The sequence below is a fragment of the Myxine glutinosa genome, chromosome 2, assembly GCF_964187855.1.
Source record: "Myxine glutinosa chromosome 2, kmMyxGlut1.1, whole genome shotgun sequence".
NCBI classification, from domain to species: domain Eukaryota; kingdom Metazoa; phylum Chordata; class Myxini; order Myxiniformes; family Myxinidae; genus Myxine; species Myxine glutinosa.
The window spans coordinates 199,898,474-199,915,097 of NC_136262.1; the positions used below are offsets into that span (position 1 = coordinate 199,898,474).

General features: G+C 51.0%; 1 protein-coding gene across 1 annotated transcript in view; it reads left to right on the forward strand.

Moving 5' to 3' along the window:
* LSM1 (LSM1 homolog, mRNA degradation associated) overlaps positions 1–16,624 on the forward strand; it is a 28,566-nt gene that overhangs the window by 5,513 nt on the left and 6,429 nt on the right. Inside the window, exon 3 of the mRNA XM_068106469.1 lies at positions 15,372–15,487. Coding sequence (XP_067962570.1) covers positions 15,372–15,487 — 116 coding nt within the window. The remainder of the gene's footprint in view (positions 1–15,371; positions 15,488–16,624) is intronic.

Below are 16,624 nucleotides of genomic sequence, written 5' to 3' on the forward strand. Positions count from 1 at the left end.
GTGGCGAGCGCGAGCTCTGCGGCTGCGTGGCGAGCGCGAGCTCTGCGGCTGCGTGGCGAGCGCGAGCTCTGCGGCTGCGGCTGCGTGGCGAGCTCTGCGGCTGCGTGGCGAGCGCGAGCTCTGCGGCTGCGTGGCGAGCGCGAGCTCTGCGGCTGCGGGCGCGAGCTCTGCGCTGCGGCTGCGTGGCGGGCGCGAGCTCTGCGCTGCGGCTGCGTGGCGGGCGCGAGCTCTGCGGCTGCGTGGCGGGCGCGAGCTCTGCGGCTGCGGCTGCGTGGCGGGCGCGAGCTCTGCGGCTGCGTGGCGGGCGCGAGCTCTGCGGCTGCGTGGCGGGCACGAGCTCTGCGGCTGCGGCTGCGTGGCGGGCGCGAGCTCTGCGGCTGCGGCTGCGTGGCGGGCGCGAGCTCTGCGGCTGCGGCTGCGTGGCGGGCGCGAGCTCTGCGGCTGCGGCTGCGTGGCGGGCGCGAGCTCTGCGGCTGCGTGGCGGGCGCGAGCTCTGCGGCTGCGTGGCGGGCGCGAGCTCTGCGGCTGCGGCTGCGTGGCGGGCGCGAGCTCTGCGGCTGCGGCTGCGTGGCGGGCGCGAGCTCTGCGGCTGCGGCTGCGTGGCGGGCGCGAGCTCTGCGGCTGCGGCTGCGTGGCGGGCGCGAGCTCTGCGGCTGCGGCTGCGGGGCGGGCGCGAGCTCTGCGGCTGCGGGGCGGGCGCGAGCTCTGCGGCTGCGTGGCGGGCGCGAGCTCTGCGGCTGCGTGGCGGGCGCGAGCTCTGCGGCTGCGTGGCGGGCGCGAGCTCTGCGGCTGCGTGGCGGGCGCGAGCTCTGCGGCTGCGTGGCGGGCGCGAGCTCTGCGGCTGCGGCTGCGTGGCGGGCGCGAGCTCTGCGGCTGCGTGGCGGGCGCGAGCTCTGCGGCTGCGGCTGCGTGGCGGGCGCGAGCTCTGCGGCTGCGGCTGCGTGGCGGGCGCGAGCTCTGCGGCTGCGTGGCGGGCGCGAGCTCTGCGGCTGCGTGGCGGGCGCGAGCTCTGCGGCTGCGTGGCGGGCGCGAGCTCTGCGGCTGCGTGGCGGGCGCGAGCTCTGCGGCTGCGGCTGCGTGGCGGGCGCGAGCTCTGCGGCTGCGGCTGCGTGGCGGGCGCGAGCTCTGCGGCTGCGGCTGCGTGGCGGGCGCGAGCTCTGCGGCTGCGTGGCGGGCGCGAGCTCTGCGGCTGCGTGGCGGGCGCGAGCTCTGCGGCTGCGTGGCGGGCGCGAGCTCTGCGGCTGCGTGGCGGGCGCGAGCTCTGCGGCTGCGTGGCGGGCGCGAGCTCTGCGGCTGCGTGGCGGGCGCGAGCTCTGCGGCTGCGTGGCGGGCGCGAGCTCTGCGGCTGCGTGGCGGGCGCGAGCTCTGCGGCTGCGGCTGCGTGGCGGGCGCGAGCTCTGCGGCTGCGGCTGCGTGGCGGGCGCGAGCTCTGCGGCTGCGGCTGCGTGGCGGGCGCGAGCTCTGCGGCTGCGGTTGCGTGGCGGGCGCGAGCTCTGCGGCTGCGTGGCGGGCGCGAGCTCTGCGGCTGCGTGGCGGGCGCGAGCTCTGCGGCTGCGTGGCGGGCGCGAGCTCTGCGGCTGCGTGGCGGGCGCGAGCTCTGCGGCTGCGGCTGCGTGGCGGGCGCGAGCTCTGCGGCTGCGGCTGCGTGGCGGGCGCGAGCTCTGCGGCTGCGGCTGCGTGGCGGGCGCGAGCTCTGCGGCTGCGGCTGCGTGGCGGGCGCGAGCTCTGCGGCTGCGTGGCGGGCGCAAGCTCTGCGGCTGCGGCTGCGTGGCGGGCGCGAGCTCTGCGGCTGCGGCTGCGTGGCGGGCGCGAGCTCTGCGGCTGCGTGGCGGGCGCGAGCTCTGCGGCTGCGGCTGCGTGTTTTTCATGGTTTGGGCTAGGTCACTTTGTTCCAGTGAAGGGAGATCTTAACACCACAGCATACAATGACATTCTAGACGATTGTGTGCTTCCAACTTTGTGGCAACAGTTTGGGGAAGGCCCTTTCCTCTTTCAGCATGACAATGCCCTCGTGCACAAAGTGAATCCATACAGAAATGGTTTGACGAGATCGGTGTGGAAGAACTTGACTGGCCTGCACATTTGGCCCGCATTGAACACTTTTGGGATGAATTTGAATGCCGATTCCGAGCCAGGCCTATTCACCCAACATCAGTGCCTGACCTCACTAATGCTCTTGTGGCTGAATGGAAGCAAATCCCCGCAGCAATGCTCCAACATCTAGTGGAAAGCCTTCCCAGAACAGTGGAGGCTCTTATAGCAGCAAAGGGGGGGGGACCAACTCCATATTAATGCCCATGATTTTGGAATGAGATGTTCCATATTTGGGTGTCCACATACTTTTGGTCATGTAGTATACAGTCACGTAAAAAAGTAAGTACGCCCCATGTAAAGTTTTGACTTTTTCAACATATTTCAACATACAGCTATTTGATCTTCATTTCAACAATATTGAGAGATAAAGGTGATATAATATAACAAATATCATGAAACATTTACATTTTGTAGTCCATTGTATCATTTAAATAAACATAAATGCAAATTTCGCATCGACTCTCTGACATCGACTGGGAGAAATTTTTGCCCACTCCTCCATGCAGAATTCTTTCAGCTGTGCGATGTTTGAGGGGTTTCTTGCATGCACAAATCCCCCCACAACATCTCGATGGGATTTAGATCCGGGCTTTGACTTGGCCATTCCAGAACCCTCCATCAGAACCCTCCATTTCTTTCTTTTCAGTCATTCCTTGGTGGATTTACTGGTATGTTTAGGGTCATTGTCATGTTGCAAGGTCCACCTTCGGTTGAGCTTCAACTTCTGACAGATGGCCTCACATTATCCTCTGGTACAATGAAGAATTCATAGTGGATTCTATGATGGTGAGCTGCCTAGGCCCTGATGCAGCAAAGCCGTGCCAAACCATAATATTTCCACCACCATGCTTTACAGTTGGTATCAGGTTCTTGTGGTCAAATGCTGTCTTTGGTTTTCGCCAAACATGTCTTCTGGTACTGTGGCCAAATAGCTCTACATTTGACTCATCTGTCCAGAGCACATTGTTCCAAAAGTGCTGGTCTTTGCCCAGGTGTTCATTGGCAAGCTTTAGTCTTGCCTTGATATTCTTTCTGGACAGCAAAGGTTTCCTCCTGGCACACCTCCCATGTAGATCAAATTTGTGCAGCCTCTTTCTAATGGTAGACTCGTGCACTTTGACATCAACAGTGGCAAGAGCTACCTGTAGGTCCCGTGATGACATTCTGGGGTTCTTAGAGACTTCTTTCAGCATCTTGCGGTCTGCTCTCGGGCTGAACTTGCTGGGGCGGCCTGGCCTGAACAAGTTGGCAGTTGTTTGGAATCTTCTCCACTTGTAGATGATCTTCCGGACAGTCGAATGATTGATTTCAAATTGTTTGGAGATCTTTTTAAATCCCTTCCCAGACTCGTAGGCATCTATAACCTTCTTTCTGAAGGCCTCAGAGAGCTCTTTTGATCTAGGCATGGTGACGCCACATACTTCAACAACAAAGAGCAAACCAAACGAAATGTCTGAGGTTTAAATAAGACAGGTTCCTCCAAGATCCTCTCTAACGATGTTCTAATCATTTGCACCTGAGCTGGTGCACCTGATTCTAATTTTAGGTATTTGAAGTAGTGATAAATGTAGGGGTGTACTTACTTTTTCCACATGCAAAATTTGCATTTATGTTTATTTAAATTATACAATGGACTACAAAATGTAAATGTTTCATGATATTTGTTATATTGTTGCGAATATGGAATTTGGCCTCCATATCCGCTTGTAAATATTCCCCTATTTCCCCAATACTCCCCAACTATCCCCAATCCCCCATTCCCTAGTCCCATTGTCTGTAAACAACAATCAGTAGAGCCGACCTTCCCCTTTTTCCCCCATTAAATGTCGTGCCCAGGTCCACCGCATCACACGTAGACAACTTTCGGACATCTTGCTAGTTATTCTTAGTCTATGTCAGTTAAGGACTCGTTTCCATTAATTATGACTCTTCGTTGCACCAGAATGTGATTATATGGCACCAGTAGTGAGTTTAGGACCTTTCCCATACCTCCTTCCATCTTCTTCCCCAAACAACAACAACAACAACAACTACAACAACAACTACAACTACAACTACAACAACAATTACAACAACAACGACGCTGCGCGGGGGGAGTGTGCGTCCTCCCACCAGCTCGGTTAGCCGCCATGACCATGCGCTCCACGGGGTTACCACGAAGGGGCTGGCTGTCAGCTCCTCGTCAAGGGCGGATCCTGGTAAACCCCCCGCACGCACCCAATGAGAAGCAACGTGCCGATTCCACGAGGCGGAGCTAACGAGCCGAGGGCGTGTCACTCCCCGCCGGATATACGCGGCCACGTAGCGGACGTGACGTCAGATGCGCCCCCAGCCTGAGCAGACAAGTCACCATCTCCGAGCGCTGTGACCTTCCCGCATCTCTGGACCGGACCGATTCGATTCTGCCTCGAGCCCAGGTGCACCTGGAGCCATCGATTCTGCCTTTCCTTGCCATCAATCCCCGTGTGAGTCAGCCTTTTGTCCCGTTTATCTGTCGTCTGTTGGGAATAATATAAGAGTGTGTCTAAGTGCTTGTCTTTCTATGCTGTCCCTCTCATTCCTGTAATCTAACCTTCCGCCTTAATATAACCTCCTCCGGAGGTCTTGAGAACTGAACCCTGGGTGTCGTGTCATTTGAAACCCAGCCGTGTGTCCTTTTCCTTTATTGCCTTTATTGACCTAGCGTAGCGCGATTAGTCAACGTTCGAGTATAATCGGGTAACTTGTGCAGACGTGGTCATACCAAAACCGCTCGGTAAATAACATCTAAGCCACGTCTGTAACAATTGGTGTCGAGGAGTGGAATTCGAACCCGGGACTAAATTTATTAGGCCCAAATTTGTAACAATTAGAATCGATTCGGAGCGCGTTTCCCGCGCGTTGTTAGGCCCAAACCAGGGAGGGAGAATCGATTCAGAGCGCGTTTACTGCGCTCGACGAAATTATAACGGCCGAAATTTGTTTTGTTGTATAAAAACCCGAATTTTGAAAGTCGCGCTATGGCAGACCAAGACAGCTGGGGTCCGGTAGGGGAGAGTGAGGCAGGGTCGGTCCAGGACCAAATTGAGGGACATGAGGGACAGGAGGAGAGCGAAGCAGCGAGGGTAGCAGACGCACAAAATAGCGTCGTTGTGCCCGACATTGCGGGAGCGCAAAATGGCGCCTCGCTGATCACCGCGCCCGCGACCGTGGCAGCGCCGCCGGTGGATTTGAACTTGTTTTTCATACAAATGAAGGCCCTTATGGCCCAGAATAGCGAACGGTTAGAACAAAAGATGGGGGCCAATAGCGAACGGTTAGAACAAAAGATGGGGGCCAATAGCGAACGGTTAGAACAAAAGATGGGGTCCAATAGCGAGAAATTGAGGGAGGACATGGGGTCCAATAGCGAGAAATTGAGGGAGGACATGGGGGCCAATAGCCAACGGTTAGAACAAAGGATGGGGGCCCAGATCGGAGGGTTAGGGAGTAGAATAGAAGGATTAGACAATAATTTTAAGGGATTAGACATGAAATTTGGGAAATTAGACGATAGATTAGGGGAAATACAGGAGGGGTTAATGGGGGTAGAAAACAGAATGGCCGCTCAAGAGAATCAAATGGAAGGGATGCAAAAAGGGTTAGAGGGGTTAGAAAACACCATGGAAGGCAAATTGAGGGACATGAGGGACCAAGCGGAAAGGGAAGTTAAACAAATGGAGCAGCAGATAGAGGGGGTCAGAATGGGGGTAGAAACTAAACTGGATGCTCACAGGGAGGAAATGGAGCAGATGAGGGTGGCATCTGGGCAGGAGATGCAAGTGATGGGAGAGGAGATCAGAAGAGGTGTGAGTGAGGAGGTCGGAGGAGTGCGCGAGGAGGTGAGGCACTGTAAGGAGCACATGGAGAAGGAGGTGAGAAAGGGGACTGTAAAGTTACAAGGGGGCATAGAGGTCCTGACGCAGGAGGTGGAACAGCTGACGGAGGGACAAAAAGGACTAACGGAGCAGGTTCAAAGGAACACTGCGGTATTAGGAGGTTTAAAAGCGACACAAAACGACATAAAAAACGACTTGATAGCGACAAAGAGGGAATGTCAGATGGTACGTGAGGGACTGACAACGAGGCTGGACGAGGTGATAGAGGTAATGGAGACGAAGGACCGACAGGTAAGGACGCACCTGGAAACGGTCAAGGTAGCCTTAGAGGATGAGCTTGAGGAGACGTACCGGGGAATAAAAGAGGTGAAGCAGAAACTAGAAGAAGTGGAAGAAGGGATGAGCGAAATTAAGAAGCGACGGAGAGGGGATAAGAAAGAAATAAAAGAGGAGATAAAAGAATTGGTCCAAAGTCTGTGTTTGGATCGTGATGATGTGCTCATTAACCGGATGAGGGATTCGCAGGTGATGGAGGAGAAGCGAAGAGGAAGAGGACCCGGTGTAAGTGGTGACCAATATGGTCGTGCGTATGATGCGCCAGGTGATTTAATAAGCTTGGGGGTCGAGATGGACCCGGGTGTTCGTGAGAGGCCGTTGGTGAAGTGTGCGACAGGTCTGGTGTGCGAAAGAGGAGGTGTGCGAGAAAGTCCGACTCTGGGGTGTGTGAGGAAAAAGTGCGTGCGAAGGAGTGAGTGTGCTGGCAAGAGTGAGTCGGTCGTAGCGCGTGTGCGAGGGGGCACATGGAAGCGCGGTGTGGTGAGTGTTACAGAGGGTGTAACGGGAGAGTGTGCGCGAGAAAGGTGTGTGACGGACAGGTGCATGAGGAAAGAGTGTGCTGTCAAGAGTAAGGGTGAGTGCGTGGTCAAGAGTGGTGGTGAGAGTAGTGAGAGTGACAAGGAGAGTGAGCTGGTTGTGACAGGTGAGCGAGGATGTACACCTGGGATGGAAGGATGCACACCTGGAATGGTAGAGCGTGAGTGGGAATGCACGCTGGAGTTGGTGGTGAGGCACGTGGTTGGGTGTGCGAATGAGAGCACACCTGTGATTGTCACAGAGGAGGTGACTGAGGAGGGGGCGCGAAGAGGTGTTTTGGTGAGGTGTGCGACCAACGAATGTGTGCCAAAGTGTTCGGTGGTCAGGTGTGTGACCAAGGCTGTGAGTGGAATGAGGGTACCTGGGTGTGTAAGGAAAGGTACGAGGAGCATGAGCACGGCTGGATGTGTGAGCAAGGAACGGGCTTCGGGGTGTAAGCATGCAGGTGAAGCATCGACATTAAACGGGTTAGAGGTTAGGTCGACTTTTAGCCGAATCGGGCCCTCGGTGCGTGCTGGGCCTCGCTTTGAACGGCCGCGTCCGTGCTCCACTAGGCGGAGCTGGCAGCCCAATAGGAAGGGTCGTCATGGCGACCACTTCTTGGTGAGACGTGCCGGCAGGTCGAGATCGGGCAATTGGATGGCTCCACGCCGAGGGGGTGCGTGGGATCTCGGCCCGGGTAAGCCCCCGTCCCTGCACCGAATGCGGGACGTGTCCAGCCGCTGGCACCAAACAACCCGCATTCATTGCTCGGCTTTACGAAGCCGGGCTTTGGACGGGAATTGGCGCACCGAGAGGCATTAGTGAGTAGACTGGGTGATGAGGTTAGTGTTTTGGACCCAAAATTAGAGAAAAACAAAATTTGATGATTGGCAAGGGATTGGCAGTAGTGATTGGCAGATGATGGGTAGTGATTGGCAAATTTTTGATTTGTTGAAATTTGATGTGCAAAATTGGTAGTGAGAGACCCCCGATGGGGTGGGATGGCAAATCTGCCACCCTTCCCATGCTGGGGGGCAAAGGAGCACAAGATTATGGGGTGTATGGCAGTGAAAACTAGCCCGGGTGGGTTAGGTTATATTGTAGGGATCTAGAAGAGATTGACATTAGGTAACGTTAAGATTAGTTAGTGACTGATACCTGTAGTGGGGACGCAGGTAGATTAGTGTGGATGATAATGACGTGGGAGCGCAATAGTTTAAAGGGACGACTGGGAAGCGCAAGTTTCAGAAGGGAGTAGTTAGCTGAGATGATGCCGTGTGTGTGAGAATTGAACAGGTGTGATTGCACAGGTGTGCAACTGGACAGGTGTGTGGAGCAGTGTGTGAGTAATGAGTGTTGTGGATCAGCGCGAATGCGCTTGGGGAGAGAAGGGTGCAGGTGGCACCAGGTGTGAGAGCACAGGTGTGCAGGTACAGGTGTGTGGAGAGAGTTGGAGTAAGTGGTACGGAGTGGTGTGCATGGTGCGAAGGTGTGGATGGGGGAAGAGTGGACCCCTTTCACGAGTACCCGGGGCGGGTAGTGTAAGTGTTAGGTAGAGGGTACAGGTAAATTGTGGTTGGATATTGGCATTTGTGGTGCGGTGGCAGAATGGTGTTGTGGATGGGTGCATTAGTGTTGTGGAAATGGCTGGGCGTGTAGCCTGTTAGTGTGTGTAGTTGGTTGGGCACTCCACCACTGTGAGGATGTCGGCCAGGTGAGGCCGCAGGTGGGCTCTGGGAGCCGGTAGAGTTGTGGATGGGGCCCGAGGATCCGGAGGATGGACCCGGGTAGCCCAGTGCCAGAGAGGGCACCGAGTGGGGAGAGTGCCAGAGGGCCTTCCCCAGGTAGTTAGGTTAGGGTGAGGAGCAGGTAAGCTCGGAGGCAACTGCAGTGGTGGAGGTGTGCAGGTGGGTAGACCCACTGGGAGAGGTACACGCCACAGCCCAGAAATTGTGCGAGGGCACCGGGAGATGAATTGGGGGAGTGAGACCCCAAATTGAAAAGCACCACAGGTTGGCCAATGGGAATTGGTTTTTAGAACCCATAGTGTAAGAGGGCCAATGGTTTGGCCGGAGAAAGACCCCGGGTAGTGTAAAGTTGTTAAAGTCATTTAGGAAATAGTTAGGATTGATGAACCTGTCGCACCATACGCAGCCACTTACCTGTGGTGATGATGAGGACTCCACACCTGTGTTTTCTTTGTTTTGTTGCAGAAATGAGAATTGCTGTGAGGATTTGTGAGACGCATCACGACGTGGATGAGACATTGGGGTGATTCCATCTCTCCCTCCTTAGGAGGGACTGATGATGAATTGGAGATGGCAAATTATGATGTTGAGTTGAAAATGGCAAATTTGATTGGTTAGGAGGGAGAGAAGACGAATTTGGTTTATGGGAGGAACGGGGAAGACAGTAGGGATGTTTGTTGATTTGTAAAGTAGATGTTTATGGGTAGTGTTGTGTTGTGTGGATACAGTAAGGGGTAAGGGAGGGGCCATGTAGGTTACCTGGTGGGGGGGGCGTACGGTAGGAACGTACCTGTCTCACCTGGTTCCCATGTGCCCCCAGTGTGCATCATCTTGTATTGCGTGCACTTTTGCGCCCTTACCACCTTACTCACTTGTCTTTTCTTTTGTCTCCCACCTCCGAGGATCTGGCTTTGGGGTAGAGAGAGAGGAGAGAGAGGTGCTGGCTTCGCAGTTGTGGGCCTGCACTTTCGCTGTTTGCTGCCTGGATCGATACACCATATGGACCGCAATGTCTGTGGCCACCCACAATGGACCGCAGCTCTTTTGCGGCCAAGCACCACCCGTGGAAGGACCTATGGGTCAACGTGGCACCTATGCCATGCAGGTGAACCACTTTTAGTTGACACCACTGAAGGCCACAATATAGAAATGGACGCGGTTGGCGCCTTTCTTTATTTTTTTGAAAGAGGCAAGAAGGCCAAGTGCACCACACGAAGGCAAGACCAGCGGCAGAACATCGGCCGGCTGCGACACCACCGGTGATTTATAGACACTTTATTGGTGCACCGGATGGTGCTCACTGTGTGATGGGGTGGTGCTTGATGCTTGGAAGGGGTGCTCTGCACATTATTAAAGGCCGTAGGCCACAGAGCACTCGTGGGTTGGTGTATCGATGCTAGCATGCGTGCTCTCTCTATGCATAACATCTGCATGTGTTCCTCCAAAAACAGGTCCTGGATCGTAGTGTAAATATCAGCGTAGTCTTGTGTAAATAATGCTCCCTACCGGCTGTATGTTTAGTTTGAGGATTCTTTCCGGATTCGGTTATCCTGTGGGTGTGTTTCTGTGAGGAGAAGGGTGCAACGTCGCAGGGGGACATATTTACTCATTTGTGAATATCTGTAAAACTGTCGCACTCAGGGTAGAGTTAATAGTAGAGGGAACTACATTGCGTGCCACACTAAAGTAGGTAAAAATTTATCGGGTCGGGACGCCCCGAGGGTAGAGAAGGGTGCAATGTTGCGAATATGGAATTTGGCCTCCATATCCGCTTGTAAATATTCCCCTATTTCCCCAATACTCCCCAACTATCCCCAATCCCCCATTCCCTAGTCCCATTGTCTGTAAACAACAATCAGTAGAGCCGACCTTCCCCTTTTTCCCCCATTAAATGTCGTGCCCAGGTCCACCGCATCACACGTAGACAACTTTCGGACATCTTGCTAGTTATTCTTAGTCTATGTCAGTTAAGGACTCGTTTCCATTAATTATGACTCTTCGTTGCACCAGAATGTGATTATGTGGCACCAGTAGTGAGTTTAGGACCTTTCCCATACCTCCTTCCATCTTCTTCCCCAAACAACAACAACAACAACAACAACAACTACAACTACAACTACAACAACAATTACAACAACAACGACGCTGCGCGGGGGGAGTGTGCGTCCTCCCACCAGCTCGGTTAGCCGCCATGACCATGCGCTCCACGGGGTTACCACGAAGGGGCTGGCTGTCAGCTCCTCGTCAAGGGCGGAGCCTGGTAAACCCCCCGCACGCACCCAATGAGAAGCAACGTGCCGATTCCACGAGGCGGAGCTAACGAGCCGAGGGCGTGTCACTCCCCGCCGGATATACGCGGCCACGTAGCGGACGTGACGTCAGATGCGCACCCAGCCTGAGCAGACAAGTCACCATCTCCGAGCGCTGTGACCTTCCCGCATCTCTGGACCGGACCGAGTCGATTCTGCCTCGAGCCCAGGTGCACCTGGAGCCATCGATTCTGCCTTTCCTTGCCATCAATCCCCGTGTGAGTCAGCCTTTTGTCCCGTTTATCTGTCGTCTGTTGGGAATAATATAAGAGTGTGTCTAAGTGCTTGTCTTTCTATGCTGTCCCTCTCATTCCTGTAATCTAACCTTCCGCCTTAATATAACCTCCTCCGGAGGTCTTGAGAACTGAACCCTGGGTGTCGTGTCATTTGAAACCCAGCCGTGTGTCCTTTTCCTTTATTGCCTTTATTGACCTAGCGTAGCGCGATTAGTCAACGTTCGAGTATAATCGGGTAACTTGTGCAGACGTGGTCATACCAAAACCGCTCGGTAAATAACATCTAAGCCACGTCTGTAACAATATTATATCACCTTTATCTCTCAATATTGTTGAAATGAAGATCAAATAGCTGTATTTTGAAATATGTTGAAAAAGTCAAAACTTTACATGCGGTGTACTTACTTTTTCACGTGACTGTATATGGATGAAACTTGGTGAACATGTTGGGTATGTGACGAGGATGAATTGATTCGATTTTGATGAAGATCCAGATCTAAATCCAGATACGATAATTTTTAAAGTGATTCTTCACCATTGAGAGATAAGGCCAAAAACAACATACGTGTACTGTTTAGCACTATATCTGAGTTATAGGTGGATTCAGACGAAAGAAACCTGGTGGACAGGTTGGGTGTGTGATGAGTACCAATTTATTCTATTTTTTGGTGAAGATCTTGACCCCCGATACACAATTTTTTTAATTTTATAATTTGTTATTCACCATTGAGATAGGGCCCAAAACTATATAGGTGTACTGTATAGAATGATATTTCAAACGGTTATCGATGGATTCGGACAAAAGTTGTTGGATGAGTTAGGTCAGTGACAAAAACAAGCTTAGATTTTGTTTCAGGTATTGAATGCACATCCAGCCTTTCAGTGGGCACCAAAACATAAAGGGTCCAGCCGGGCTGAGGTATGCGCTCTACCGAATGCCGTTGTAGTTACTTTATGGTTTATATGGTCATCTTGCTGAATCGATCTTTCTCCAGCACTGTGAAGATCTTCATGTTCTGACGTTCAGGCTGCAGTAGTTTTTAGGCTGAAGTGAGCTGAAATACCCGAATGTGCATATTCAAGCCTTCTGACTTGTCTATTAGTGGCTCAACCATCACGATATTGAAACAGGGTTGGGTGCACTCGGAAATATTAGCATCGCAGACATGTTTGCGGACATGATCCCGGTGTGTACCCCGATTTAGAATGGGTACACCATATCCCTGCGCATCGCAAGAGGCGACTAAGGGTCGGCACCAGGAGGGCATCCGGCCATAAAAACATTGCCTCAAACAGGGAACCATGATTGTCATGGCCCGCAAGGCTAACCCCTGCTCTAGCAGGGAAAATGGCCTTAAAACGATCATTCATTCATTCATTTCATTCATTCATGTTTGTGAAACCGCCTTCTTGGGGCTATTCAATCCTCCACTTCCCTTTATAACGAGTGAGGTACAATGGCACCATGCTCCTGCCCTGCCTTGACCACAATACTTCTCCACTTCCTTCTGTCCTCAGCCAACTCTCTCCACTCTCCAACCACCCCTACCTAACTGATATCCCTTTTCACACAATCCTATCATCTCGACCGCAGACTTCCTCTTTTCCTCCTACCTTGCTCTTTCAACCTATCCACTATATTTGTCATTCCTTGTTCCCCCATCTGCACCACATGTCCAGCCCATCTCAGCCGGCATTTCACCAATTTCCCCGTCAAGCTCATCCTCCCTCAGTTCATCCATCCTCCTTCTATCCACCCTCTTCCCTCCTGCAATCCTCAACACTCAGTTGTTCTTGCAAACATACAGCCTCTGTTGATGTCTCTGTCAGTGCCACTGTTTCCAGGCCGTAAAGGTAGGCCGGCGTTACACAAGACATCAGAACCTTTCCTTTCAATCTCCTTGATATCTTTGTCTGCCATTCTAGTAACAGTGAAATAAAGAACCGTGGAGACGAAATACTTTTGTCAATTTCAACTTATTTTTAGACAAAATTGTGAGTTATTTGAAAAAAGTGCAAGGGTACCAATATTTTTGGCCACGACTGTATGTAAAAGCTCATATTAAATGATCCCTAACGCCATCCTTTAATGGGTGTAGGGTAGTGTTTTAGGCCCCCAACAGTTGCATGGATGAATTTATTGAAGAAGTGAAAGCGAGAAATTACTTGAGGACTGATGAGAAATTGGAAAGAAAATGGCGGGAGAAATTCAAATGAGAGAAATAGGCCATCAGCCAGACCCCCAAAATAGGGTCCATTGGTACCAAAATGAGGGAGTAAGCCTAATATTGATTTTTGGATAGGTCTTTACCCCTAGAATATGAAAATATGTGATAGCAAATTCAACCATGTAGCTAAATGGGTGTTATCACCTCATTTTCAAAATGGCCGCCAAAATGCATGTTTTTCTATTAAAAACACCATGTTTCATATTCTTGTAGGAATTTGTAACAAATAGCATTGCGTTTTGAGATGTTTAAGACTTTACAACTCTCTTAAAGTATGAAATACATCATCTGAACTTTAATCCAAGAAGATAGAATCCAATATGGCGCCCAATTTCACAAAATGGCTGCCATCATAGCAACAACTTTATGCACAAAATATGCACGAAAATAACTGGCATTCAGTAGATTTGCAAGTATACACATGGAAAAAAGTATCGCACCACCACGTATTTTCGACATAGTGGAAATGTACCAATTAATTTTTGCACCTTTTCGTTGCGGTGTAGGGTAATCTTGTGCAACATTTTGTCCAGATGTTGGAACGCAATGAAGAGAACAAAATTGGGTGACACATTCCTGCCTGTCCTTCACATCATTTGTTTGTTGATACTTTCTTATCAAACGACTAATACTGGTATGGTGATGTCCCAATTGGTTAGCATCATTTCTTAGGTTAGTGAATCATTTCTAACCCCTAAAACCAGGTATAAGATACCCAAATTTGGGGTATAGGGTGAATAGTGAAAAAAACACTACATTGACCATTGATATTTTGAGAAATTTGGCGGCCATTTTGAAAATGGGTGATAACACACATTTAGCTACATCGTTGAATTTGCTATCACATATTTTCTTATTCTAGAGGTAAAAACCTTGTCAAAAATCATTATTAGCCTTACTCCCTCAATTTGGTACTGGTTGACCCCCCTAGGACTAGCCTAGGACTAGCCTAAAAATAGCGGGAAGAATTCACAATGCAATAAATGATGGTAAAATTCAGAAGAGAGAGAAAATGGTGGAGAAAAAAAAAAACAGCTAGACACAGTCACAAGCAATTTAAGCATATATACGAACACATACATCGTCCCTCACCCATACCGATCATTCCGCCCCAGAAAACTTGGAACAATCATTAATTAGCACAAATGCGTTACTGGATCCGGACACCCGAGGTATGACACAGTTTGGGTAGAAGGGGAAGGAATGTATAGGATGATGGTAGAGAAAGAATGGGGACTTGGACGCACGGCTGAAGAGACTGTTACCACGCCTCAGTGCCCGAATCCACTTCTCGCACCTCCTCCCTCCCCTTCATCGGCAGTGTTCCGATGTTCGGGAACACCATCGCGGTGCCGTCCGACCCATTTGACGCTCTGCATGGCTGTGGAAGACTCGTCCGTCCGATGTGAGTGATGTTGGCGTTTTGGGAAGGTAACGAGGAACTACTGTGGTATCGAGGATGGTGCGCTGGACCGTGTCATTTCAAAGCCGGTGTGGAGCGAACATGTGGAAAAATTATGAGGAAATTACTTGAGGACTGATGAGGAGAAATTGGAAAGAAAATGGCGGGATAAATAAATGTGTAGGAATGAGAAAGGCGTGAGGTGTGAAAGATGCAAAACTCCATTCTGCGGAATCACACTGCGAACGGGGAATTTTATCCTTCTCGCAGTCAGTGGGGCGACGCTTGATCGAACCTGCGAGAAGACCCCAGCACTTTGTCCGCACCTAGATTGCCCTGTGACCGTGGTTGTTGCGTGATCGAGTGAACGGCTTTATGAGTAGGTTTGTGTGTAACTGCACTACTTTTATGTCCGTGCGCTTTTACTCTCTTGGAGGGCATGGGGGTGAGGGGTGGGTGCTAGAAGTCCATCCTGAGTCACAATATTCCAAGGTGTTTTTGAGTTCACATTTTGATGTTAAAATGTGGAGCGGAAACGATGGTTTTTATCGATACGATTTGAGTTGATTGTAGAAATTTCAAAGGTTGGTTGCAATGCTTTGTGTGATAACTTTGCAAGCTCAAATTATTTTCTCCCTGCAGCCAACTTGGTTCTTCATCGGACGATTGAACGAATTCACGTGGGCCGTCGCTATGGAGACATTCCCCGTGGCATTTTTGTCGTACGAGGAGAGAATGTTGTTCTGCTAGGAGAGATTGTAAGAGCATATTTACTTCTTTTTTTTTTTACTTTTGTATACAAGTATAATTTACTTTTTTAACACTGAAATGCTTTGGAAGTATTTTTTTAGCATCCAACATTATATTCTTGAATTATATTTCATCTCGAGATCTTGGCGGCGACAGCACGGTTTTTTGAAGCTGTACACGTTCTCCACGTTTTCTAAATTAAGTAATTGTTCACAATTGTATTTTTGTCGAAACTGTCGTCGGTTATTTCGTGCCGCGTTTTTTGAGGCGTAGTACCGTGTCCTACCTTGAGGCTTTGTTTTTCTCTCAGCGGTCGATTGTGCTCCGATTACTTTCGTTCTCTCAGTTTTTCCCAATCTTTTCACCCCATACGTTGTTGTTTAAAATCTCAACAAAAAACAAACAAACAAAAAAACATTTCCTTCTTTGTTCTTATTCATTGTCTTATTACTTTATTCGTTCGTTCGTTCTTCGACCACGTGTTTCACCCCCATTTCCCCAGATAGTTTTCACTGTTAAATTTAAAAATGTTTAAACTTTCCCCTGAAGTACTGTATTCTGTCAGATATTATAACACCTTTTTCTTCTTCTTTAAAAGGTTGCTTTCGACTTGCTCACCAAATCTATTCATCCCAAATAAAATTACATCTCTTAGAGTGCCTCTTTCATACATTCTCTAAACTCACCTGCACTCCATCCCCCCTCCAGCGTCCTTAAATGTATTTTTGACTCGAAGGTCACAAGAAACTCATTTTGCAATAAATGTTCGTTTCCCATTCATCGTACATTTTCTAAAATCCACTCACCCCTCCCCTCCAAATCTTCCCCATCACCCATCCCGTTCAAATCTCCCCCCTTGCCCCTTCGCTCCTAAACTCCCCCCACACCCCTCCCCTCCTAGCCTCCCCCTCGCCCCTCCCCTCAAAAACTCCCCCCTCACCCCTCCCCTCCATATCTCACCCATCTCCCATCCCTTTCAAATCCCCCCCTTGCCCCTTCCCTCCTAAACCCCCCCCTAACCCCACCATTCATAAACTCCCCCCTTGCCCCTCCCCTTCAAATCCCCCCACCCTCATTTCTTCTCCATTTCCCCCCTCTCACCCCTCTTCCTCAAAGCGTCCTCCCCGCTTCTTCCCCCTTCCAAC